Below are 23,010 nucleotides of genomic sequence, written 5' to 3'. Positions count from 1 at the left end.
AATTACCCAGGCGAATGGTTGATGTTACAAAACGGTCACTTGTTGGTGAAATTTATGAAAGATCTGGAAATCTGGTTGGAGAAGACTGAGAAAGCCCATCCAGACTTTCGGCTGTGGATCACCACCGATCCCACTCCGACATTCCCGATCGGAATTTTGCAGCGATCGTTAAAGAGTAAGTTCATCTCGTAACAGTTCGGTCGTGTTGATGGGTTGACAAATTGTTTGCAGTCGTGTTGGAGCCACCGAACGGACTTAAATTGAATCTACGATCGACATTTTTCAAATTGAGAGACCAGTCTTTGGATGATTGTGAACATCCAAACTATAGGCCGCTGGTGTACGCTTTGGCTTTCTTCCATGCGGTGGTACAGGTATGATAAGTTGCTTCTGGAGGTTGCATCCTAACGTTATGTGAAAATGATATTAAATCAACTGTTCTGGAACTGTTCACTAATGACGTCACACCGTAATGGGGGACGTCCGAGAAAACGTGACGGGATTTGGGATAATTGTGACAATTTTCTCGTGTCTAAAAATCCGTTAAAAATAGTGCGACGTCATTTGTGAACGGCCTCTCTTTCATATCTTACTAGGAACGACGGAAGTACGATAAACAGGGCTGGAACATTTTGTATGACTTCAACGAATCCGACTTCAATGTTTGCCTAGAGATTCTGCAAGTCTATTTGAACAAATCATTTAAATTGGGCACAGCAAACATTCAATGGAACAGTCTCAAGTACTTAATTGGAGAGGTGAGTGTACGACGATGGTAAAACTTTGATTGGAAACGCTCTCCACCCTTAGTTATCCATTCACACGATATGACCTATGTCTATGTTGTTCTCATTTTCTGGGTAAAACGAAATCTAATAATGCAACGGCAAATAGTGTTTTGTCATTAAGCAATAACACGCTATGTTGTGGAACATGTAAGCCAAACGAATAGTTTAAAATTGAAATGAAGGCATTCTCGTTCTATTCAATAGAAACACAAGAAGCGTCATAAAGTCCTAAATGTCATTTGCGTTTCATCTTTAATTAAAACCGGTTGAGCGAATAAAATTTTAATTAAATTTAATTCGTCTGTGCCCGTTGCGTTGAAGGTATATCTTCATACAATAGAAAATACAGACATTCACACTCACTGAATCCAGAGGGATTTTGAAAGACAGCCGACCGAAATCGGACGCATTTTTCAGTGGAATTTTTTTGTGCTTTAAAAACTTAAAAAAAAATTCTTCGAAGCTTGTGTGGCTGGTGGGATCAAAAAACGAAAACATGTACTTTTCTTACAGAAATTTCTCGAGGTACACGAACCGTACAAAGTTGTGTGGGGTGTCACAAGAAAGGTATTTGCATGTACTTTCGGGGCAAATATAGTCTTACTGGGTTTAAAATTCATCCACACTGAGATATGTGCAGTTGAAGTTTTCAAACGAAAGAGACTGAAAACTTACAGTTTTCTTACAGAATTTTACAAGGTACACGAAACGTACATGGTCGTGTGGGTGTCATTAGGAAGGTAATTGCGTATACTTTCGAGGCAAATAAGGTCTTATGGGGATTTGGAAGCATCTACGATGAAATATGATCACTTAAACATTTCAACTTCTCATATTTCATCGTAGATACTCCCAAACCCCCATAAGACCTTATTTGTCACGAAAGTACATGCAATTACCTGTCCAATGACACGCCGCACGACCATATACGTTTCGTGTGCCTCGAGAAATTTCTGTAAGAAAAATGTAAGTTTTCAGTCTCTTTCGATTGAAAACTTCAACTGTACATATCTCAGTGTGGATGAATTTTATACCCAATAAGACCCGATTCGTCCCGGAAGTACATGCAATTACCTCTCTAATGACACGCCACACGACCCTGTACGACTCGTGTAACTGGAAAAATGTCTGTAAGAAAAGTGCAAGTTTTCGGTTCTTGATCACCTCCCACTAGCCACAAAAGCTTCGAAGATTTTTTTTTTCTTAAGTGGTTTTGGCTTCTAGGGTCTGGGGCCCAGACTCTGGGAATACACAAAAAATTCCACCGGAAAATGCGTCCGTTTTCGGTCGGCTGTTTTTCAAAAGAATCCCTCCCATCTGACCGTAAACGTTGACGTGACTAGAGCAGTGCATATTAACATTAAAACACCGTCGGTGTGTGTTACTACGTAGGTGATGTACGGCGGTCGAGTTATTGATGGATATGATCGTCGCATCGTCAATACGTACATGGATGAATACATGGGCGATTTTATATTCGATTCGTTTCAACCATTCCACTTCTACAGAAACGATACCGTCGACTATGCGATACCGTATGAAGCGGCGACCAAAAAGGATTTCATTGGTTAGTGCGGAATTTCTGCTTTCATTTGATATGTCGGACACTTACGGGACCACACACAATTTTTTTTTTTAATTAAAATTTTAGCGGCAATAGACGAACTACCGCTAGCAAATTCACCGGAAGTTTTTGGATTACATCCAAATGCAGAGATTGGTTACTATACATTAGCCGTGCGGGATATGTGGTCTCATTTGATTCAGTTGCAACCGCAAACAGGTATGGAATTATCCTTATGCCCATAATTTTCTTTCGTACACTTTGTATACGTAACGTTTCATTGACTCGTATTTTTCTACTTGAATTTTCTTGCTTCTTATTAAAAGTTGAGTTGTGGAATAGGTCAAGTGGTATGTCCGGCGAAATCGACAGTTTTTCTGTTGTTGTTCCCAATCCATTATTAACTCTAACATATTTCCATCCAATTTAATCGAATAGGAGCGGTGGAAGGTGGCATAAGTCATGACGAATTTATCGATAATGTTGCATCGGATATTCTAAATAAAGTTCCGAAATTGTTCGAAGTGTGGCGCATAAAGAAAGCTCTTCAAATGAATTTGACACCGACGGGAGTGGTGCTGCTGCAGGAATTAGATCGTTTCAATTTGTTGCTGGAACGATTGGAGAAAACGCTCGTGCTGTTGAGAAAGGTGAGGTGGGAAATGGTAGAGTGGTAGAAAATTCGGGTTGATCTGAAGAAGAGGAAATTTCCGGTCAGAAAATTTTAGATCTAAAAATCTGGCTGGATAGGTCTGAAGAAAGTCAGGCTCAGGTTTTAGAACAAATTTCCAAGTGCCTGAAATAGGCTGTTCACTGAGACAGGGTTTGTTCAGGTCGAAAAAGGTCCAGGTATTTTTAAGGTCATGTTCAGGTAAACGGCAGCTTCAACGAACTTTAGTTTTGAATCGGTTATGTTATCATTTAGAGTCACTGCCTGCCTACGTTTAAGAATTTTTTTTTTCGAGAAAAATTTCACAATTTCGGAGAAACTTCAAGAAAATTCAGGAAAATCTGAAAATTTTCACAATTTTCTCGAACCTAATCAGTTCAGGTACCCTTTGATCTGAAATTGATTTTCAAGTCGACATGAAAATATCTGAGTCTGAAGTTCAGACTCTGAACTCAATTGACCCGAATTTACCTGAAAATTAAAAAAATTCAGATAAATCAGGTCAGATTTCAGGTATATATGTGATTGTGGGTATACCTGAAATCTGGCCTGATTTACCTGAACTTTCTTGAAGTCTCGATTTTTTCGAAATCATTTTCTCAAAGCAAGGCAGGTACATCGGGTCAGTTTTCAGGTAAAAAATGTAAAAAAATTGAAGAAATTTCTATGAAAATCAAAAAACCTTTTCTCAAAAAGACGCAGTGTTTAGAATAACAGCATCCGGGGAGATGTCAATTACATTGGAAAATTCATACTAAAAATATCCAAATTTCTAGGCCATATCCGGCGAAATTGGTATGGATCAGACATTGGACAACATCTCAAATTCACTGTACTATGGTCAACTTCCGAACGACTGGCGAAAACTGGCACCAGCCACATGTATGCAACTAGGTGCTTGGATGAATCATTTGCTGGTAAGTAATGTTTACCAAATCACGTATGTATATGATGTTAAACGAACACTTCATCATTATCACCACCAATGCCGTGTTATGCCAAAGCACCGTATCACATTGCGTTTGGAGAGCTTTTGAAAGCTTTGAGCTTTTTTTGGATTTTATTAGAAGGGTGGAATGCGAAGGAAGCTTAAAGCTCTCGAAAGCAGCAGACACAAATGCTATAGTTTGTTTGAGCTTAACACGGCAGACCTTCTCTCCTGCCCTTTTTGATCATTTCGTATTTTATCCTCGAATCTGTCTATTATGAAAATTAAAACCATCAGCGCCGTAACAAGCAATACAAATTTTGGTCAGCTTCAGAGGAGCCCGTTGTCATGTGGTTGTCGGGCTTACACGTTCCAGAAAGCTACATTACAGCTCTCGTACAGGTATAAATCAATTGAGTTGTATCGCCGATTCGTACTTAAACCGTAGAATGCATTTAGACTGCCTGTCGCAAAAATCTGTGGCCTCTCGATCGGTCTACGTTGTACACTTCAGTGACAGCTTTCGAAAATGAAAACGATGTTCTCGAGCGACAAGAGACTGTAAGTTCGAAAAAGTTTTTCTTATCATCTTTGGCATGTTGACCTCTAAATTATGTGAATCAGGGATGCTACGTGTGTGGACTTTATCTGGAGGGAGCCAGATGGTCGATAGCCGACAACTGTCTCGCTCGTTCACATCCCAAACGTTTGGTCGAGCCGTTGCCAATTATGTCAATCATTCCAATCGAAGCTCATCGATTGCTGTTGCAGGTTAGTCTGTTGTTATTAAAAGAACGGGAAGCCGAAGACAATATTTTCACTTTCTTAGAATACTTTCTGTGCTCCCGTGTACACAACGTCTCAGCGTCGGAATGCAATGGGTGTGGGATTGGTGTTTGAGGCGGATTTAAGAACCGAGAGTGATATCAGTCATTGGGTGTTGCAAGGTGTCTGCGTGACACTGAATGCTGATTAATGGTTCGTTTTCTCGCGAATGTCGTTGGATGTGATAAAAGGAATTATTAAAAATTGAGCCAATAAAAAATTCTTGGAACGGAGGTAATTTCAGTATTTTTTACAAAAGTAGAAGTGGGTAACAAAGCTGTTCATAAAAACGTTTGCGTTGCACTTTTTGTTTTTAATTAAATGTTCAACAGAAAAACGTTAACAGATTTGAACAAAGGACAAAGGAAAAAGTGATTGCAACTATAGGCAAAAAAGGCTGCAGTCAAGTGCCTTGCTTTTCAACACTTTAAATTGTCGTTTAATTCCTTCTCGCCTTTGTGAATAAATTCCAATTGATTATATATAAGCAGTTAAAGATTCCTACGAGAGTTTACGGTAGCACCCCCCATTATAATGCTTTACCATCGATTTGAAGTTGTATTGAGCTTACAATAACGAACTAGCTCCAATGAAACCAATAACTGTCGTAATGTACACTGTACACAGCACATTTATCTATAAATGAAGATAACGACTTCTTTCACATGGTTTGCTTAATTGTAATTGGACTGCCGAATGCAAATGGAATTTTCCACCGGGAAATCGGAGTTGCTTTTGATGTTTGTGGTGTTTGGCTGTAGGTAATTTGATTCGATGACGGTGTGTGTGCTCATTTGTTAGCTATATGTAGATTACAAACGTATTGTGTTTCGAATTCGAAGCAAATCTATTTTCCGATCGGTGAGAGGCATATTATTGAGATTGACACAACAAGATGTCAATGATAAGAGGCTGTGAGATAGGAGTAGGTCATTATGTTTATTGTAACAGTGTGTAATCATTTGTACGATAGAATTATGGTACACCGCATTGAAGTAAATATAGTCACGGTCAATACATTAACGGATTAAGAAACTGTGTGTCGTGTGTGTTTTTAGTCGGAGAACATTCGAAGTAAAGACTAAAGGCTTTCCTTTAGTAGATGTCCATTTATTGACTGTAAATGGACGGTGCATCTCTGCTTCACAATAAACCTATATTCGTAGCAAACAGTTCAGTTTCTGTTCATTTGGTGAAGTCAAATAAATGAGGCATTCCACCTACTGCCAAGTTGGAGGAAAGCAACATTTTCAAGGCTTATGATCGCTCAGTTCAGGACAATTTCGAGTTGAACATGTAATTTTGATTTAGTTTATTTCGTTCCCATCGCTCCAGCCTGTTTGAAGAACAAAAACAAATTGAAAACACTGAAAAATATTGGGTCTACTGGAGCGACATTTTACCTCGACTATTTTTATGCAACACAATTTATCTGTGGTGTTTTATACGTGGAATGAAAGATGGTAAGTCCAGCTACAACACCCTATAGTCAGTTCCGCGGATAAACACTGTTGCAAGCCAGCAGGGCTGTCCAAAAATTCACCATATTTTTAGTCATAAGTCCAGAATGGATATCGGCCCATGCCGATGATTACGAGTTTTATCTTTATGAAGGTCTGCCACAGGTTAATATTCCTACAACATTTCAACTTTTATAAACGAGTCTATCTCGAGCTATCATCAAAAAACTGTGTTCACCACCCCTTGACATGCTACAACTTTTCATGCGTGAACTTCGAAAATAGGAAACCAACCGAAAAACTAAAAGATCCCTATTTCTTAGAATGGGACATTGAACTTTTGACATTTTTTGTATTTTGATTAAGAATGTTATTGTAAACAAAAAATTGTTCTACACTATTACAGAATTTTCAAGTTTTGTACTTTTAATTCATATTTGAATTACGGCTACGACCCAAATTCAACCTAAAAGCAAACCTTTTTCGTGAGAGAATTAACAAAAAATGACATGAGAAGAAAAGAGAGGCATATAGAGACGTATAGTCTTTTTTATGTTTGACTGATCCTTGAAAATCAGAAAATAATTAATTAAAAATATAAATGTTTATAATTTTGCGATAGTTTAGAATAATTTGTTGCTTAGAATAATGTTGTCTATCGAAATTATTGAAACTTCAGTCCCCCATTGAAAGACGATTCAAACGAGCTATAGCTTGCCTGGATCGCCGAACCATTGTATTTATTTTCACCAAAATTGGTTCGAGTTTTGGCGATATCACTCTTAACTGAAAAACTCGAAAGAGACAGAGAGGGATTCTTTTGAAAATGTCCTGCCGAAACCACACGCATTTTACAGCGGACTTTTTTTATAAGTGTCCAGATAGGTATTGGTCCCAAGAAGCTAAAAATATTTTTTTTTTGAAAATTCGTCGATGCTTATGCGCTTAGTGAGAGGTGATCGAAAGTCAAAAACATAACTTTTCTTATGGACATTTCTCCTACTACACGACACGTACATGGTCGTGTGAGGTGTCATTGGAAAAGTAATTTCCTTTGATCACTCTCGCTAGGCTACGCGTAGATGAATTTCAAAAAAAAGAAAAGAAAATTGGCTTCTAGTGACCAATCTACACATACAAAAAAAATCTGCTGGAAAATGTGTCCGTGGCAGGTCATTTTTCAAAAGAATCCCTGAGGGATTGACACAAGGGACCCAACTATTATGCTTTATTCGTGCGAGTTAAAATCACAACACTTACAAGGGTAACATGTTACGAAATTTGGAGGAGCTTTGACGTCTTAAAGTGTGGTTAATGCTATTAGCAGTGGTATGCTACGTAAAATGAATAGATAAAAACGAAAATTCAAAACAGATAAAGCTATAAAAACGACTGACGCCTTAAGTGCAATAAAAATTCTAAATGAAAATTGTCACGAAACTAAGCAATTCCAGTTGTGACTCAGCCCAGCCCCAGTTCACGATACTCCCTTATTAGAGTGCGGTGAAATTTATTTGTATTTTATATGACTCTGTGTCGTAAAACGTACATTATGCATAATAGGGCGTATCGAATTTTTAGAATTTTAAGGGCCGCGATAGCCTGTGTGCGGAAAACGTAGATCATTGAAAACTAATTCCAGGCATATGGTTGATGGATCCGAAGGTGCCCGGGAAGAAGTCCCCCCGGACGACTTTAACTTTCAAATGGTCATAACTCGGAAAGTTGAGAGTATTTCTGAAAACAATGTTCTAGCAGGATGTAGAGCGTTAAAAACTCTACAAAACTGCCAAAGAAACCGATGGTCCAAAAGGTGTGTCTGTCGAGGTTTTCTAACATCGAAAGTTCGACATTTTCGTTTTTGACTTTTATTTCCTGAGAGACAAATTATTAAGTTTAGCTTTTGGCATGAGGTTGTAGAGGAGGTCGAGTACTACCAGTACACTAGGCATTGTCTCGGTCGGCGATCCATCCGAAACCACTTTTTCAACATTTTTGAATGGACTTTTTAAGTGTACCCAAGAATTTATATTTTGAGTGAATCAGCACCTCTATCCAAATGTTATTTTGACGAGTTGGAGATTGCGATCCTTAGCCGAAGGTGCGGATCTCGATCCCACTTGTCGAAATGAACATTTGGGCAGAGGTGCATATTATAGTTTATGTGTCTATGCAAAGATAAACCCGAATTCCTCTCCGAGTTTATGCTTGGATACAGAGATTGCGAAAAAAATGAGAAATTTATGAAACTAAAGGAGTAAATTGTCAGTCTTGACAACATGTAATTTGTTGATATTTGTTGATCAAAAACGTGTCATTTACATCGATTTACATGCTACGTAGTCGAAAACCGTACTTTCTATGTTAATGTTTCAAGCACTTCTTCTGATGCCGCGGCGTGCCGTCAGCGTATAAAATCTATTATGCAAAATTTGCAAACTTGTATGCAACTCGATGAAAAGTGCTTTATTAGGCTCACGATGTGTATTATAATTACACATCTAGAAAGGACTTCAGCACCTCGAATGCATAAATAACTATAACATAACTCGGGATAAAAAGATGAATAGTCTCGCTTTCGTGCTTTTATTGATCAACAAATTCACACGAAATCTTTTCATCTTTTTATTCCTAGTCGCGTAATAGTTATTTATGTAACAAGTTGCGAAATCAAAGGGGATTTATTTTCAGCATTTGAACAAAAATTACAACGAACATTCATAATAGTTGCGAAATGAGGTTGTTTTCCTTACTAGATGTGAAGTATTAAATCGTGGGATACTATTACAGTTGTTGAACTTTATTGCGTAACTAAAATTCTTTTCTTCGAAATCACCACACAGGAAAAATACGTTTTGCAAAGTCATTTCGTTTGAACATAGTTTGTTTGACAAAATTCAAAAGTGAAAGAATTTTAGAAGTTATATGTCCATGTGGCGCGTAAAGAAAGTAATCAAGTGCACCAGCTGGTGGACAGTCAGCTGTTGGGCTGTTGCTGTTGTTAATTTCTGCATATAAATCACATTTACTGAGTGTCAGTAAAGTTTCGCAAAAATCGATTAAGAAAACCAATAGTCGAATAGATGATTGTTTGAGTGAAAGCCCACCTTACTGTAGAATACAATGACGAAACTCTCGATACTGCTCTACCTTACGAGTTCCCAAATACCCGAGTTTGGCTATCATCTGTTATCGATGATGACTTCAGGAATAAACGAAAAGCTGTGATTAATTCGTCCTTATATAAGAAAACGTATGCTTAAAAGATGAAGTAAAAGATTTCAATCATAATATGGGCAGGATTTTTAGCATTTTTTCTTCAATTACGAGTTGTTACTTCCCAAAAACTGCTACCAATCAGCAACGTTCAATAGATTCACGAGTTTTTGCAATATAAGTGTTAGCACACGTACGCTTAATATGGTGACTATTCGTTTGTTTTGTTTGGTGAAGTCCTGATTGAGAACACCCCGACTGCAACTTATCTCAACATATTTCGTATGAAATGTACACTGCACCCATACACGTGACTTGCACATTATATATGTTCGTGTGGCGACTTTAAGTTGCGAATATATTTCCAACTGAATGTCGAAACTTATAAATGACTTGACAAACATTTCGTGTGTCTCCATACGTATCTCTTCTCACTTTGTAGAAAAATGGATTTAAAAAAAAATTGCCGTTAAAAAGACGTATACTCAACACATACGCCACTGATTGCATCTAGAAGTTTTGTGAGTTGATTCAATTATTTTTCAATTGCAACTCATTCACATTCAACAAGTTGGAAATTTTCTGGGTTAAAGTAACTGATACATGAGTCAGAGGCTCTATCAAGAGGAAATTTCTCAAATTTAATTTAATAGAATTCAATAAGCAGAATGACAAACTAAACCCCATTTCCGAGTCAGTTTTGTGTCTGAAGTGATTTTCAATGCTTTTACGTTGCCATGTAAATATATACGTAGCAAATCGAGAGCAAATATAAATTCATTGATTTCATTATAATATACGGAAGATACTCCACCAAACTTGTACCATACAACGATGTCATCGGTAAAGAGGCTTTTATGTCAAAGCATATTGAGTGGCTTCATAAAACAGAAAATGTGGTTCGGTGGTTACACACCACCGTTCACAATTCAATTAAATCAAGATGTTTGATGAAAAATTTCAAGTAATTACAAGTGAGGACTTGAATGGAAAACTCGAACATGTTTCAAAAAGTTCTTCAACGACAAGTTCTTCACATTTAAATTGAATATTATATGTGGTGGTACTATGACACCTTGCTCACATACCACTTTCAATTACATTTCGTTCAGTTTGGCACGATGTGATGTAAAGACATATTTCGAGGGATTCTTTTGAAAAACAGGCTACCGAAATGGGACAAATTTCCCGGAGGAAAAATTTTTTTGTCGCTAGAAAGCAGAGACTACTTTTTGGGAAAACATTTTTCCAAATGTTCTCAAGTCTTCACACATTTTCACTAATTTTCCCCAAAATAGTCGGAGAATATTCCTTGCTAGAAAGGTATCGAATGCTAGAATCGAAAACCACATCAATAGCTATTTTCATAACTAGGTGGTAATGGGGTAGTTTTGCGCTTTTAAATATCAACACGCCATGACACAATCTTGTAAATCGATATCAATTTTGGTGTTTCACATGCGTATCTCTGTGTACGTCACCTCCCCAAAGTTTACACCATTGGAATAGGGCAAGACTGGTGAGTTTATTTACCATTTTCTCTTGTGGCGGCATTTTCATAGCTGAATTTTCGATTCAACATAGAACTAGCACCTTTCTCTAGTGGCGCCACCCATGCTTTCATAGCTGAATACGGATCAACATAAACTAATGACATGCTCCACGATGTACTCCAAATACTAAAAGTACCTGCAAACACGGTCTAATTTGAGGACAGAGAACTCATCTACTCTGAGATAGTTTTAAAAAAATTCAAAATTTGGACTATGTCGAAGAATTTCTAAGAGTTCTCCTACCTCGAAACTAAAACAATTCAAAACCCTCGTTCCTACTAGCCTCAACTTTTCAATGATACCAACAAGCATGGGTGCTAATACGATGAGTACACGATTGATATGCAAATATGACATTCAGTCACTTTAAAATCTGTTTCCCAGCGATAAGCATGCCAAGACCGATCTTAAATTGTTAATCTCTCGTCAAATTTAACTCTCATACGTTTTACCATACACAAGTGAAGACAAGTCTAGACAGAGATTATCGCCTATGGAGTATTTTTGACTGACAGATAATTGGGTATTTAATAGTATGTTGTGTTACACGTATTGTAATGTTGATTTTTTCAGCTCGCTCCGCTCGTAAGGAAAACTTGGGTCGTGTGCTGAAAAAATCTCATTACAATACGTGTAACACATCATGCTTTGTGCCAAGCGAGAATTGAAATAGACAAATGCACAAAAATTCAGAATTTTCATTGTAAACAATCACTCTTCGAATTTGATCGATCACGTTGCTTTGCATTTTTTTAAAACGAATGCTGTAATAACTCATACGAATTTCATTTCAACACTGCTTTGAGTGTTGTAATATCACATCAAACGGGTGCTGAAATAAGTCACTTTACAATACTGAAATGAGTGCTGAAAAGAGTCGTATTTCAATTCTCGATCAAATTCGAAGAGTGATTGTTTACAATGAAAGTAAAGTGCAGTACCTTCTCTCCCGTGAGGCGAAAATAGAACTTTTCTCATTCGAACTGTCAGTTTTTTTCTTCTTTCGAAGCAGGTATTGCGAATCGATATTTTAGTTTCGTGAAGAAAAATGTCAAAACACAACATGCATGCACGAAAAACGTTGTGTTCACCGTTGGAAGAATAGGAAATTCCAACTTGAGCGATTTTTGCGGCCAGAGCGAAGCGAGAGCCACAATTTTGCTCTTGTTGGAATTTTCTATTTTCTCCCCTCGGTAAACAATAGTATTTTGTATGCTTGCTAAGAGGACTGAAAGTAAAGCTGTCAATTTGCGGGGCGAAAGCTTTCATGGACATTTCTTCCGACTCAATCGATCCGTAAATAACTATTACCTAGTCATTATAAAAAGATGAAAAGTAGACTTTTGTGTGAATTTTGTTGATACGAGGCGAAGCCGAGTTCAATAAACACACGAAAACGAGACTTTTCACTTTTATCCGAGTTATGTAATGGATTTTACATGCTGAGGGCGTCGAAAGAAGTGCTTGAAACATGAAAAGTACGGTTCGGTTTCGCCTCGGATCAACAAAATTCACACGAAAACTCTACTTTTCATCTTTTTATACCTACAATTGCTAATAGTTTCCTATGTGCAGAATAAGCACTAGCTGAAGAAAACACTGTGTATTGTAAACGTATGAATTAAGTAAACACATTGTAAATAATGTGTTTTGATTGTTTATCATACAATAAGTGTGTGTTAGTAGATCCAGCTGGTGCTCATTCTGCACATAGGAAACATTTAACAATTGTAGTCATGTAAAATACTATTAACTTTGCTTCTACATAGCCTCAGTCTCTAGCAGTTCTAGTCTAATCTAAAATAAATCCATGTCAACGTCAACACTACACCAGTCGCATACGGTCGCATATTAACTTATTCTTTAAATAATACATACGATATCCTTCTGTGAATATTCTCACATTACTCGTCCATTATTATACCAACGTGATAAGACCTACATTTACGAAAGTCAAGCATATTTGCCAAATTTTTTTTATTATATCCATATGATGAATGACGATACCATTTCCAACGATGATGGTAAGGTTGCGATGTTCTTGTGCATATATAATAATACACAGTCTAGTCACTTAGTCCATTAAAAAATAGTAAAACATATGTGATGATCGGTGCGGGTAACATCATCCAGCAATAATAACATATAATATGCTTGGCATGAATCCACTAATCGTTATAAGCTAACCAGACATTCGTTTTATGCTGAAATATTTTGCATTTTACGATATTATGCGATGAATAATTTTGATATTTACATGGAAAATAGTACACTGACGAACTGAAACCATTCCAGTTTAGGCTCTGACTGGCAATGGCAGAACTATTGGCACTGTAATGGCGAGGATAGTGGTGTGAAATGAAAAATGATTTTCATAAAAGCTCGTGATAAATTGGATTCACGATTAGAAATTGAAAGATGAAATCCTTTTCGGTGAGCTGATAACAATATTCAATTGACTGTTGACCTCTATTGTATAAAGTTCAAGCGATTTTTCGACTTTGAGAATACATTTTTTGTGTGCGAGTGTATGTGGATGCCAATTTCTCCGATCCGATTCAAAAAGATTTATTTCAGTCTATATCTATTTGCATCTCTTGTAAGACGCTTAAAGTAATAGCACTGGTAGATTGAGAGCCTATGTACTTTGTGTTACATTGGTATCTAATTCGTAAGTAGGTGAACTTGGTATCTTCAGGTCCTCTCATTTAGCGTTGTCAAAAACACTCACCACAGCCGTCTTATATCATAGAAATCCAAAATAAAACCCTGCCTCATGGAGAGTAAAAATAAAATTTTTATCGAAAAATCATTAGTGCGAAGTTGAACTTGTCATGCAATGCAGGACATTCCGACAAAGATTTATTTTTTGAAATTCATCCATAGTGTTCAAAACCTTAGAAGCCCTTCTCTGAATTGCAAAAACCGTGGAAAAAATGTTTCTCATTTTGAGAAATATGATTAACCTCGTTCTGTGGACGGTTGAGGGATGAAAATGCACGTGGGCTCACGGTCTGTAAACTTCTACATTCCATTCGTAATACATTTTCCCCATGATGGCATCATTCGTCACAAGCTCTAGAGACTATCTTTAATCTGGATTTTCAAATCTAAAGATATTTAACTTTCTTCTGTCAACAGAAAGCAGTGCCGTAGCTACAACTTTTTTTTTAATGGAGTAAGTTATAATAATCGAAAATTAAAATTAAAAATAAGGCGAAAAAAAGAGATGAATTATCAGGACAGGCATATGCCATTTTGGGAGTTCAATGAAATTTGAATAGAATTTTGAGAATTTATTCAAAGAAACCGCAAGGTCAGGGACATACTTTAAGCTAATTATCATCCTCCAATGTACTTAAGACTAAAATTCCTTTAAAAAATTGGGTGGAAAGATGTTTTGTTTCTGGATAACGATCACGTCTTCGCCATGATCTGACTGACTTCATACACTCAAAAAAATTAAAGAATTATTACATTTTCGATTTCAACAGATTCTATATAATTTATAGCAATGAAAGTCTAGAACAGGTATGGTCGATCGGCGAATTCGTCTTAAACACACTCACATTTTATGTCAAAATAATATAAAAATGAGTGCGTTTAAGTACGAAAATCAATTTTTTATGTCCTCCGGGCGGACAATAGACCATACCTGTTTTACACTTTCATTGATTTCTATAACCACAAATTTAACAGTCTTGTTATGGAATAGGTTTGTTCTAAGTAACTTTAAACACGAACTTTGACAACACGTACGACAAGGGTTCATCCACAGCAACATAACCTACGTAATTTTTCTTACAAATTCGATGAGGATGTTTGACAATTCATACGACCTTCTTTGAACAAACCTATGTTTTTTTTTTGTTTTTGTCCCAGTAAACCGATCGTTATACGTGTGCAACAAAACAAAATTTCGCCTGGGAAAAGATTCAAAAATTTTATACAATCAGAACCGGTGGGTCTAGAAATACCAGATGATTCCCCATAAAACAAAAATGTGATAATTCCTAATTTTTTGTAACTGTAGGTCCTACATTGTAGGACTTGTTTTTTTCGTAGCCTATTTCTTTTCACATGTTACATACAGCAAGCATCTTACCAGTATTATTATCGGGTCTATTACTTCCATCGATCTAAGTATTTTTATTCGGTTGATTTAAAATCTTGTACTTCAATTTTTTTAACATGCATTTTACTATATAAAGGACCACATTGTCCAGATTTGGCATTATTTTTGTCGCCGTTATCGATAACAGATGAATAACCGTATGTGACAGGTTAATTACATTTTTGTACCGTTTGAAGACATTGAAACATATTTGTTTGTATGAGTGTATCAGCTGAAACGAAATACGCCACTTATTTCAAAGTCAAGCAAAAACAAGCGAATTAATTAGCGGGAAACCTGGAGAAGTAGAAAAATATGTAGTTTAACTTGCTTTCTCTCCAATAGCTACTGTTGTACAGATCGGGTTTTCTAAAAAAATGAATATTTTGTTTCGTGCTCAAAAATCGTGTGCAATATGTCAAATGAAAGGTTTGGACGAGACGAATCAGAATATTTTTCTTTTAGGGATATCTGGTTGGTCGATCAGTGGCTATTAAGCGTATTTTCCCCATTTTCCTTGTTTTTTACTATAGTTTTTCGAGCATATCTCTGGATGTTTTCGCTCAAAAATGGTGTACGATATGTCAAATGAAAGGTATTAAGAAGACGAAACAAAATAATTAATTTTTAAGAAAATCGGCTAGGGTTTGTAGAACAGTAGCTTATGGTGAGGAAGCAAGCAAAACTGCATATTTTCCTATTTTTCAATCTTCTGTACTCTTCTCTCGTATGCTGAGCTCGCAACAAACACCTGACCCGTAAATATTGTGTGTTTGCCCAATAATATGTTTGCATCGTGCAAAAACAGCTCTAGGCGCGGTGGTTTCATTTGATTATTAAACGTTTATTGCAATTAATTTTTAATTAAAAAAAAACATACAATAAATGCACTACAAGCGCAATAACAGTCCGGGAAGAAACTCTGCAACGACGACGACCCGCCTCTGTACAGATATAATGATAATCTTCTTCCCATTTTGAAAGGCTTATTTTTTCAAATAATTCACTTTTTCTAATTAAATTTTAAAAGAAACTTTAAATTGTCAAACAACTATAACAAGCATTGCAAAAGAGAGAACAAATTACGTTCACATTTATATAATCTTAGAAACATTACACAACCGTATCTAGATCGACGCCTGATTTCAAATAAAATAAAAGTTTTCTGCTATACACACTGTGTAGTGTATAATGTAGTATCCTACACAGTCCTTCGTTAAATGCAAATTTTTTTGCCTTTTTTTTGTCGTCCCCAGATTTTTTTTTGTTGTTGTCTTGTGCTGCGTTTATTCAAAATACAAACCGATGTTTTATTTATAAGGAAAATGGGTTGTTCGTCTTATTTTTAATATATTTTGTGTGTACGCTGCAAGGCTAATTCACTTTGTACATTATTCGGATATTTCGTTTTTCTTTCTTCGTATTTCTGTTTTCTTTAAATAAGATAACGCAATCGGGCCATAATGCCATGAAAAGTGTATTGATTTCGGATACATTTTCCTTGCATCCCACTGGAAAATATAAATATATTATTATGTACCGATAACATACATTGTACTAAACAGCATGACTGTTTGTCTTTTAGGTCAATGGAAAATTTGCCAGCTACACAATTTTCATAATATCATACTCTGTTTTATATGCAATATGTAAACCTCAGTGTATGTTATGTATACGTAGCAATGTATTGTATACATATTCCAAATTTAAATCATTTATTCAGTCACTGTATATGCATGGCATAGTAAATATCCGTGTAGTTTGAATTTTTTTTTTTTTGTAAATTTTCAAAAGGAAGCTTTTTTGTTTTCATTGTTTTGTAAATTCGTCGATTTTATTCCGCCAGAGCACAACGGACTTGTCGTATTGTCCTCATGTATTTGTCCAATTGGAAAGTAATATTTCATCTCAATGCATTTTAATAGAAAGCTCCGACTAATATCATATCTACGCAATAGATACGGTAATTTACAAGAGGCAGGAAATTACCGAAAAGGAAAACAAATTTCATGTAATTGAATAGGAGAATGGTTTTTTTCATCAAACCCCTTGGCAGTTCGTAGCTTATATGCTTGAAAATAAGCGAACAAAATATTCGTCATTTGAAAACGAACATAAACGGAAATAGTATAATGCAACGACGACCGTGTTTACATAGAAGGAGTGTATTAATTGTGGTCTGAGACACTCGTGTCTCGTCAAATGCTGATATGAAAAAGTATCGGTGTTTTTTTTTGCTTTTCAGAATAGCACTTTTCATGCTTGCGATGCGAAAATCCTTTTTTGTACATAATAAAGCGTTGTGAAAATGGCGTTTTGTTGTCATTCCGAGAGTCATGATTATTTTCTCCCCTAAAATGTCGGATTATCCATATTGGGTGAGATCATTTTCTCACCTAAAATGGTTGAATAACAAAAAAACGTTTTTTATTGCATTAGAGTGATGTTGTGACAGCAAATTACTTCCCTAGAGTTCTAAATGAGAAATTACTCGTTAGCTGTCATTCACGCTACACGTTGTTGTTGTCTTGTTTTCTCTCATGCAATAAAGCATTGTATTTCATATGGAGTGGGATTCTCGCTGTCGCTCGAGGATCCCACTCCATATGAAATAAAGTACTATTATTTCATTTTCTTCAAAGTGAACAAAAATGCCGATTTTCGCAAAACGCTACCATGAAAAACATGTGTTTACCAAAGGGAGAAAATAGGAAATTCAACCTTGAGCAAATTGCATCTCTTGGTGGAATTTCCTGATTTATCCAATTGGTAAACAAATAACGGTTTCATACGCGCATTGTTTTGTCATATTTTCTCCACTCAATGAGAAAATTGCGTTTTTTTGACGACTGGTCGAATGAGATTTCTAGTGAGAAAAATGGAGCACTTTCTCTCCCGTGTGTAGAAAATAAAACTTTTCTTGTTCGATCCGTCACTTTGTTTATGTTTTCGAAAATGGTATGGCGAATCGATGTGTGCACCTCTGGGAGAAATGGGAAATTCTAACTCGAGCGAAATTGTTCGCTCGCCCGCAAACATCTCCCTTGTTAGAATTTACTATTTTCTCCCCTCGGTAAACAAATCACTTTTTTTAATAGATGTGTCGACATCTACTGCATGTAGTGAGGCACTTCATTTATTTATATGAATATACCACACCAGCCAAGATTCTTCGTTGTTACAGAGAAAAAAAATCTAAATCCCGGTGGGATTGTAATACGTTCTTTCCTTACAGCCCCTAACATATCGAAAGTAATCCCACGTTGACCTACAATTTCAATCCAAAATTTCTATCTCTTTATACCGACTCTTCTTTTACTCTGTCGTCGTGGTGCACTTGTACTTATTAAAGAACTATAGTGACAGTTGTCAGTTGTGAAGACTTTGGATGAACATTCAAGAATTTTCAAAATATGCGACGAAATGGAGCATCCCCTACAAAACGACATGCTATGAATATATAGAAATGTTTTATGTTATGGCTGATGGACGTCAGCACGAACCTAGCAGTTAACATTTTGGCATCACTTTAAATAGAACGAAATGGTAGTGTTGGGGACTAATGGCGCACTCCTTTTTATTCACTTTGTTTTCTCATTCATATATGCATATATGTTAGGTGCTCTCTTCTGGGATTAAAATGGAAAATATAGTATTGTCATGCCCAACTACACTCAATTAAATGTGAGTATTACTAAAAAGGACACTCTACGGAGCTTTGCTAACATCCTTACGCTTCAACATTTCATTATGTTTTTAAATTGACGAGTTTTGCACAGCACTAAATCTATTATTAGTCTTACTTCGCTGTATATAGATAGCTGTGGTGTTTATATACACAACATACATGGGATGTGTTACATATATTAACATTAACTTTAAAATACTACATAACCCGAACACACAACTCCCTATTCATGTTTGTAATAATGATTTCTGTATAGGAACTATAGGAATGATTCTGGTTTTGTATTGTAAAGCGCTCTTCAACGTACGGTGTTTACTATACTGTTGTAAGTGAATTACCACATGGCTTTTCAAGTTGCCATTCTAAATTCGAATGATTTTTATTCAAATAAATTTCCTCCTTTCCTTACCGTATGTTTGCTCAAGCTACAGCTTCGGTTAATTTAATGGAATGAAACTACATTTTGAGCACTTTTTAAGCGTGAATTTGTTAAAAGTATTAGCAAAAACTTTACCAAATCAACTGTTGAAAGAATGGGAGTAAGTATGTAAATGAAGGAAAATTTTTGTTCTTTTAATCTTTAATTTAAACTTGGCGTCGAACAATTAGCAAAATGAAATATAGACAAAAGCAGTGGTACGGGAAACACTAGCATTGAAAGTTTTTAATTACGTGAATGGTGTTTTTTAATGCGTCAAGTTCGAATATCGAATATCGAATAATGCGTCGCAAAGTGGCAAATGTTGAGGAACAGACCAGCAAGAAAATTTATCTGCCACATGCGACGCAGATTTTTTTGGTAAAATTTTGGTCAAACTACGAAAAATTCCACACTATATTCAATGGTATAGAACGTAAGTGCTATGGCTCACACGATAGTTCGCGTGATACGAGTGCACCACTACAAAAATTTACCTCTTCTGTGTATGTGTTGTGTGTGTGTGTGTCATTGTTTGGAACTTTTTATTTTGTGAAGATCGAGCCGAAGGCGATGGAAGCAACCACACAAGGCAAACTACAAAGTTCCGAACAATTACGTACGTTATTTTTCTCACAAAGCACGTGCAGGAACACGACAGAGTAAAGTTAACCAGGCAGGAGCGCTGGTTTGACTAGTGACCTGAATAATCTAGTAGCCCTTTCTTATCAGTGTTCATTTGAGTTCATTTTCGTACAGTGTATTAGGTCCCTAATTTGACGTTTCGAAAATGAACCGCTTCTGCCTGGTTTATTTTACTCTGCCGTGGCTGGAAGCAAGCCACACTGAGTTGGCAAAATGTATTCACTTTACAAATCGATATTCGATAGATCAGTACACCACAAGCAGGTGTAACCTCTAATGGTAAAGTGTCATTTTTGTATCATTCAATATCGCTTAATCAGATTTACGAATTTCCATAACAAAATGCTGGTTCAAACTCATTCTTTATTATCGTTGGTGTGAGCTACATCGGTGAAAATTCCGGTTGACTGTAAATTAGCGTCGAAAAAGCTGACGTTCCCTAATGACTCATTTCCCGGAAGGGCAGTAATTGTTATTTGTTCATCGAGGGAAGAAAAGTTGGAAATTGCATTTTCATGGTGTTCTAGAGCGTAGCGACAAGGGCCACAATTCACCCGAGAAAATGCAATTTCCAACTTTTTTCCTGTGTTAAACAAAACGTTTTTCACAACAAAGGCGGAAGTGAGAAAAAACTATTTTCATAATAAGGTAGTAAATGGGATTGTTTTGCGCACCAGACGTGAGATTGACGAAACGAGCGAAGCGATTTTATCTCGCGTAATGTCGTAATCACCAAAAAAAAACAAATTTAAAAAAAAATAAAAAAATTTGTTAATTTTCAGTGAATAAATGTGAAATTATCGAAGTTAGCCGTGCGCAAATTATCCAAATTTTCAGCCGGGAGGGCCCATTTTAAGTGACAGATTCGGCTACCATTTGCTGCTATTGCTAGTGAAGGTACTTTTACATGATATTGTAATGACCTAACACTAGGCACCACATGCTTAACGAGAATTCCGAACCACGGCATCTAAGTATTTTACACTTTAAAGGTCTTTTGAATATTGCGCCTTAGTACCTATAGCAGTACCCACTAAATCGCAGTAGGAGTAGAATACCGGCAGCTCCCAACAATGTCTTGTCCGGTAAGCCATGTGACAGCTCTACACACGCAACCGATTTTTTTCTCTGGCCTGGTTGAGGCTTGAACCACTGACACTGACAACTCAATCGAATATTGGAAAGCGAACGTGCTAACCATTACGCCATTGAGTCGGTTAATAACCGCACGTCATCTGAGAATGACGTGTTTGAATCTAACCCACTTTAATTCTAAAAATGACACTCAAATTGTGAATATTATGACATTAATGACATTTCGGGTAGAGAACCTTCGGACACGTGTAGAAATCACTTTCCCAGAACATTATTGTTCCCAAAATATGAGGGAGAAAAAGGTTGAATGCTGAATTTGAAAACCTCATGCAATCAGGCATTTCCCCATGTTTTCCTTACTTTTTCCACATTTTTACGAATTTTTCAACAATTTTCTGAATTTTCTCAAAAACATTTTTTCGGGAAAATTAGGAAAAACATGGAAAAATCTAGGATCTAGGAAATCTAGAAAAGTCGAAAAAATATGGAGAAAAAAAATCTTTTCCTATAAGTAGTCCCTGCTTGAAACTCCGTGCTTCCAACGTAATAAATACATCCATCACGCGCCAATCTTAATTTATTTATTGTCGAACCTTCTGTAAGTCGATTGAACCAATTTTGCGAGATGGAATGTATAATATGCATGTAAGAAATTTCGCTCATGCTAAGGATAAAAAGGTTTCAATATACCTGTCATCGATTGCGGGAATCCACAACTATGTAGTACCGTCTGTTTTTGAAGACAATTTTTTTCCAAAAAAAATCGACTGTTTTCCGGTGAATCATATTCAGATGTTAAAACAAAACTACTCTCAACGTCAGCAGAGCATGGTGACATTATGAATATTAAACATGGTTCACTGAAAGTCAAATAGCAACGATAACTATAGCAAAAAGGGTACACAAAGTCATAACCTGGAATCATAAGACCGTATAGATGAAACACACACATTATTTATATAATACCGCAACTTAGACATGAAAGTATGTAGTACTACGATGAGCGAGGCTTGTTGTATGGTTCCATGAATATATATTTATCCAGGTCTACATCACAATAGCAGCGATAAAATTTATGAGATATTGTAAAGGATGAAACATATTTTGGAGACGAATACGGATGGATGAAAAATATGAGCATGAGAGCGAGCACATTTCGTGCATAAATGTATAAACATTTTATTGTAAATTATAATCGCTTTATTTCAAAATGGAAACCATATTGAACCAGATCATTTTGTGTGCCGAGAAGGATTGGGGATTTAGATGGCTGAAATAATGCTATTGACTATGAAATATTGTGTGACAGAAGTGACTTCCTTCCCAATGCTTATCAACGTTGATTTACATAAATCAAATTATTTTCCACAAAATCTCATTTTTTACGATGTTTTTTTTTGTGTGTGTGTGTTCGGAATGGCATTATGCATTTTAGAGATAACAATGGAAAATAACAAATTTTTGTTAAACGTTATGTATCGACATATTTTTGGTTCGTCGTTGCTGGGAATTTTAATGATAAATTTAATCAACCGATCATGATGTAGCTTTGTTGATTCATTTGGAAACTCTTTATAGAGAGCGGTGTGTTACGACGGAAGTTAAATTGATTTTTTAAATGAAAATTGTAATCACTTTTGGTATTTTACTGATTGTTAATCATTACAGTGAACGACATCTCAAATGTCTCACTGTCAAATTTTTCTGAGAATTTTATTGTGTCATTGCAAATTCACAATGACATTCTCTGAAAAAAATGACAGTGAGACATTTGAGATGTCGTTCACTGTATTGGACATTACAAATTGTATCGTCTGAATCCATAAACAGCAATGATTTATGGCAAATTATGTTACTTATTGCTTTTTGTTTTCGCGGGTTGATAACAAGAACCAGGTTTATTGCATTTGCAATCTACGAGTATACACACGCACGATGCGATACTGTTTAATTTAGTCAGAGGGATCATTTGAAAACAGGGCCTAGTTTGAGAGAATTGAATTCTAAAAAATTATTACATTTTAAAAGATTTTTGCTGTATTTACT

General features: G+C 36.2%; 1 protein-coding gene across 1 annotated transcript in view; it reads left to right on the top strand.

Moving 5' to 3' along the window:
- The window catches only part of LOC119078162 (dynein heavy chain 10, axonemal), a 30,410-nt gene extending 25,397 nt beyond the window's left edge, over positions 1 to 5,013 (top strand). The window contains exons 62-72 of the mRNA XM_037185637.1: positions 11 to 175; positions 232 to 374; positions 597 to 758; positions 2,181 to 2,355; positions 2,440 to 2,571; positions 2,791 to 3,002; positions 3,799 to 3,939; positions 4,248 to 4,352; positions 4,410 to 4,511; positions 4,575 to 4,721; positions 4,780 to 5,013. Coding sequence (XP_037041532.1) covers positions 11 to 175; positions 232 to 374; positions 597 to 758; positions 2,181 to 2,355; positions 2,440 to 2,571; positions 2,791 to 3,002; positions 3,799 to 3,939; positions 4,248 to 4,352; positions 4,410 to 4,511; positions 4,575 to 4,721; positions 4,780 to 4,926 — 1,631 coding nt within the window. The 3' untranslated portion in view covers positions 4,927 to 5,013. The remainder of the gene's footprint in view (positions 1 to 10; positions 176 to 231; positions 375 to 596; positions 759 to 2,180; positions 2,356 to 2,439; positions 2,572 to 2,790; positions 3,003 to 3,798; positions 3,940 to 4,247; positions 4,353 to 4,409; positions 4,512 to 4,574; positions 4,722 to 4,779) is intronic.
- Positions 5,014 to 23,010: the final 17,997 nt, after the last annotated feature.

The sequence above is a fragment of the Bradysia coprophila genome, unplaced genomic scaffold, assembly GCF_014529535.1.
Source record: "Bradysia coprophila strain Holo2 unplaced genomic scaffold, BU_Bcop_v1 contig_24, whole genome shotgun sequence".
In the NCBI taxonomy this organism is placed as follows: Eukaryota; Metazoa; Arthropoda; class Insecta; order Diptera; family Sciaridae; genus Bradysia; species Bradysia coprophila.
This window is presented reverse-complemented; position numbering and strand designations above follow the sequence as displayed.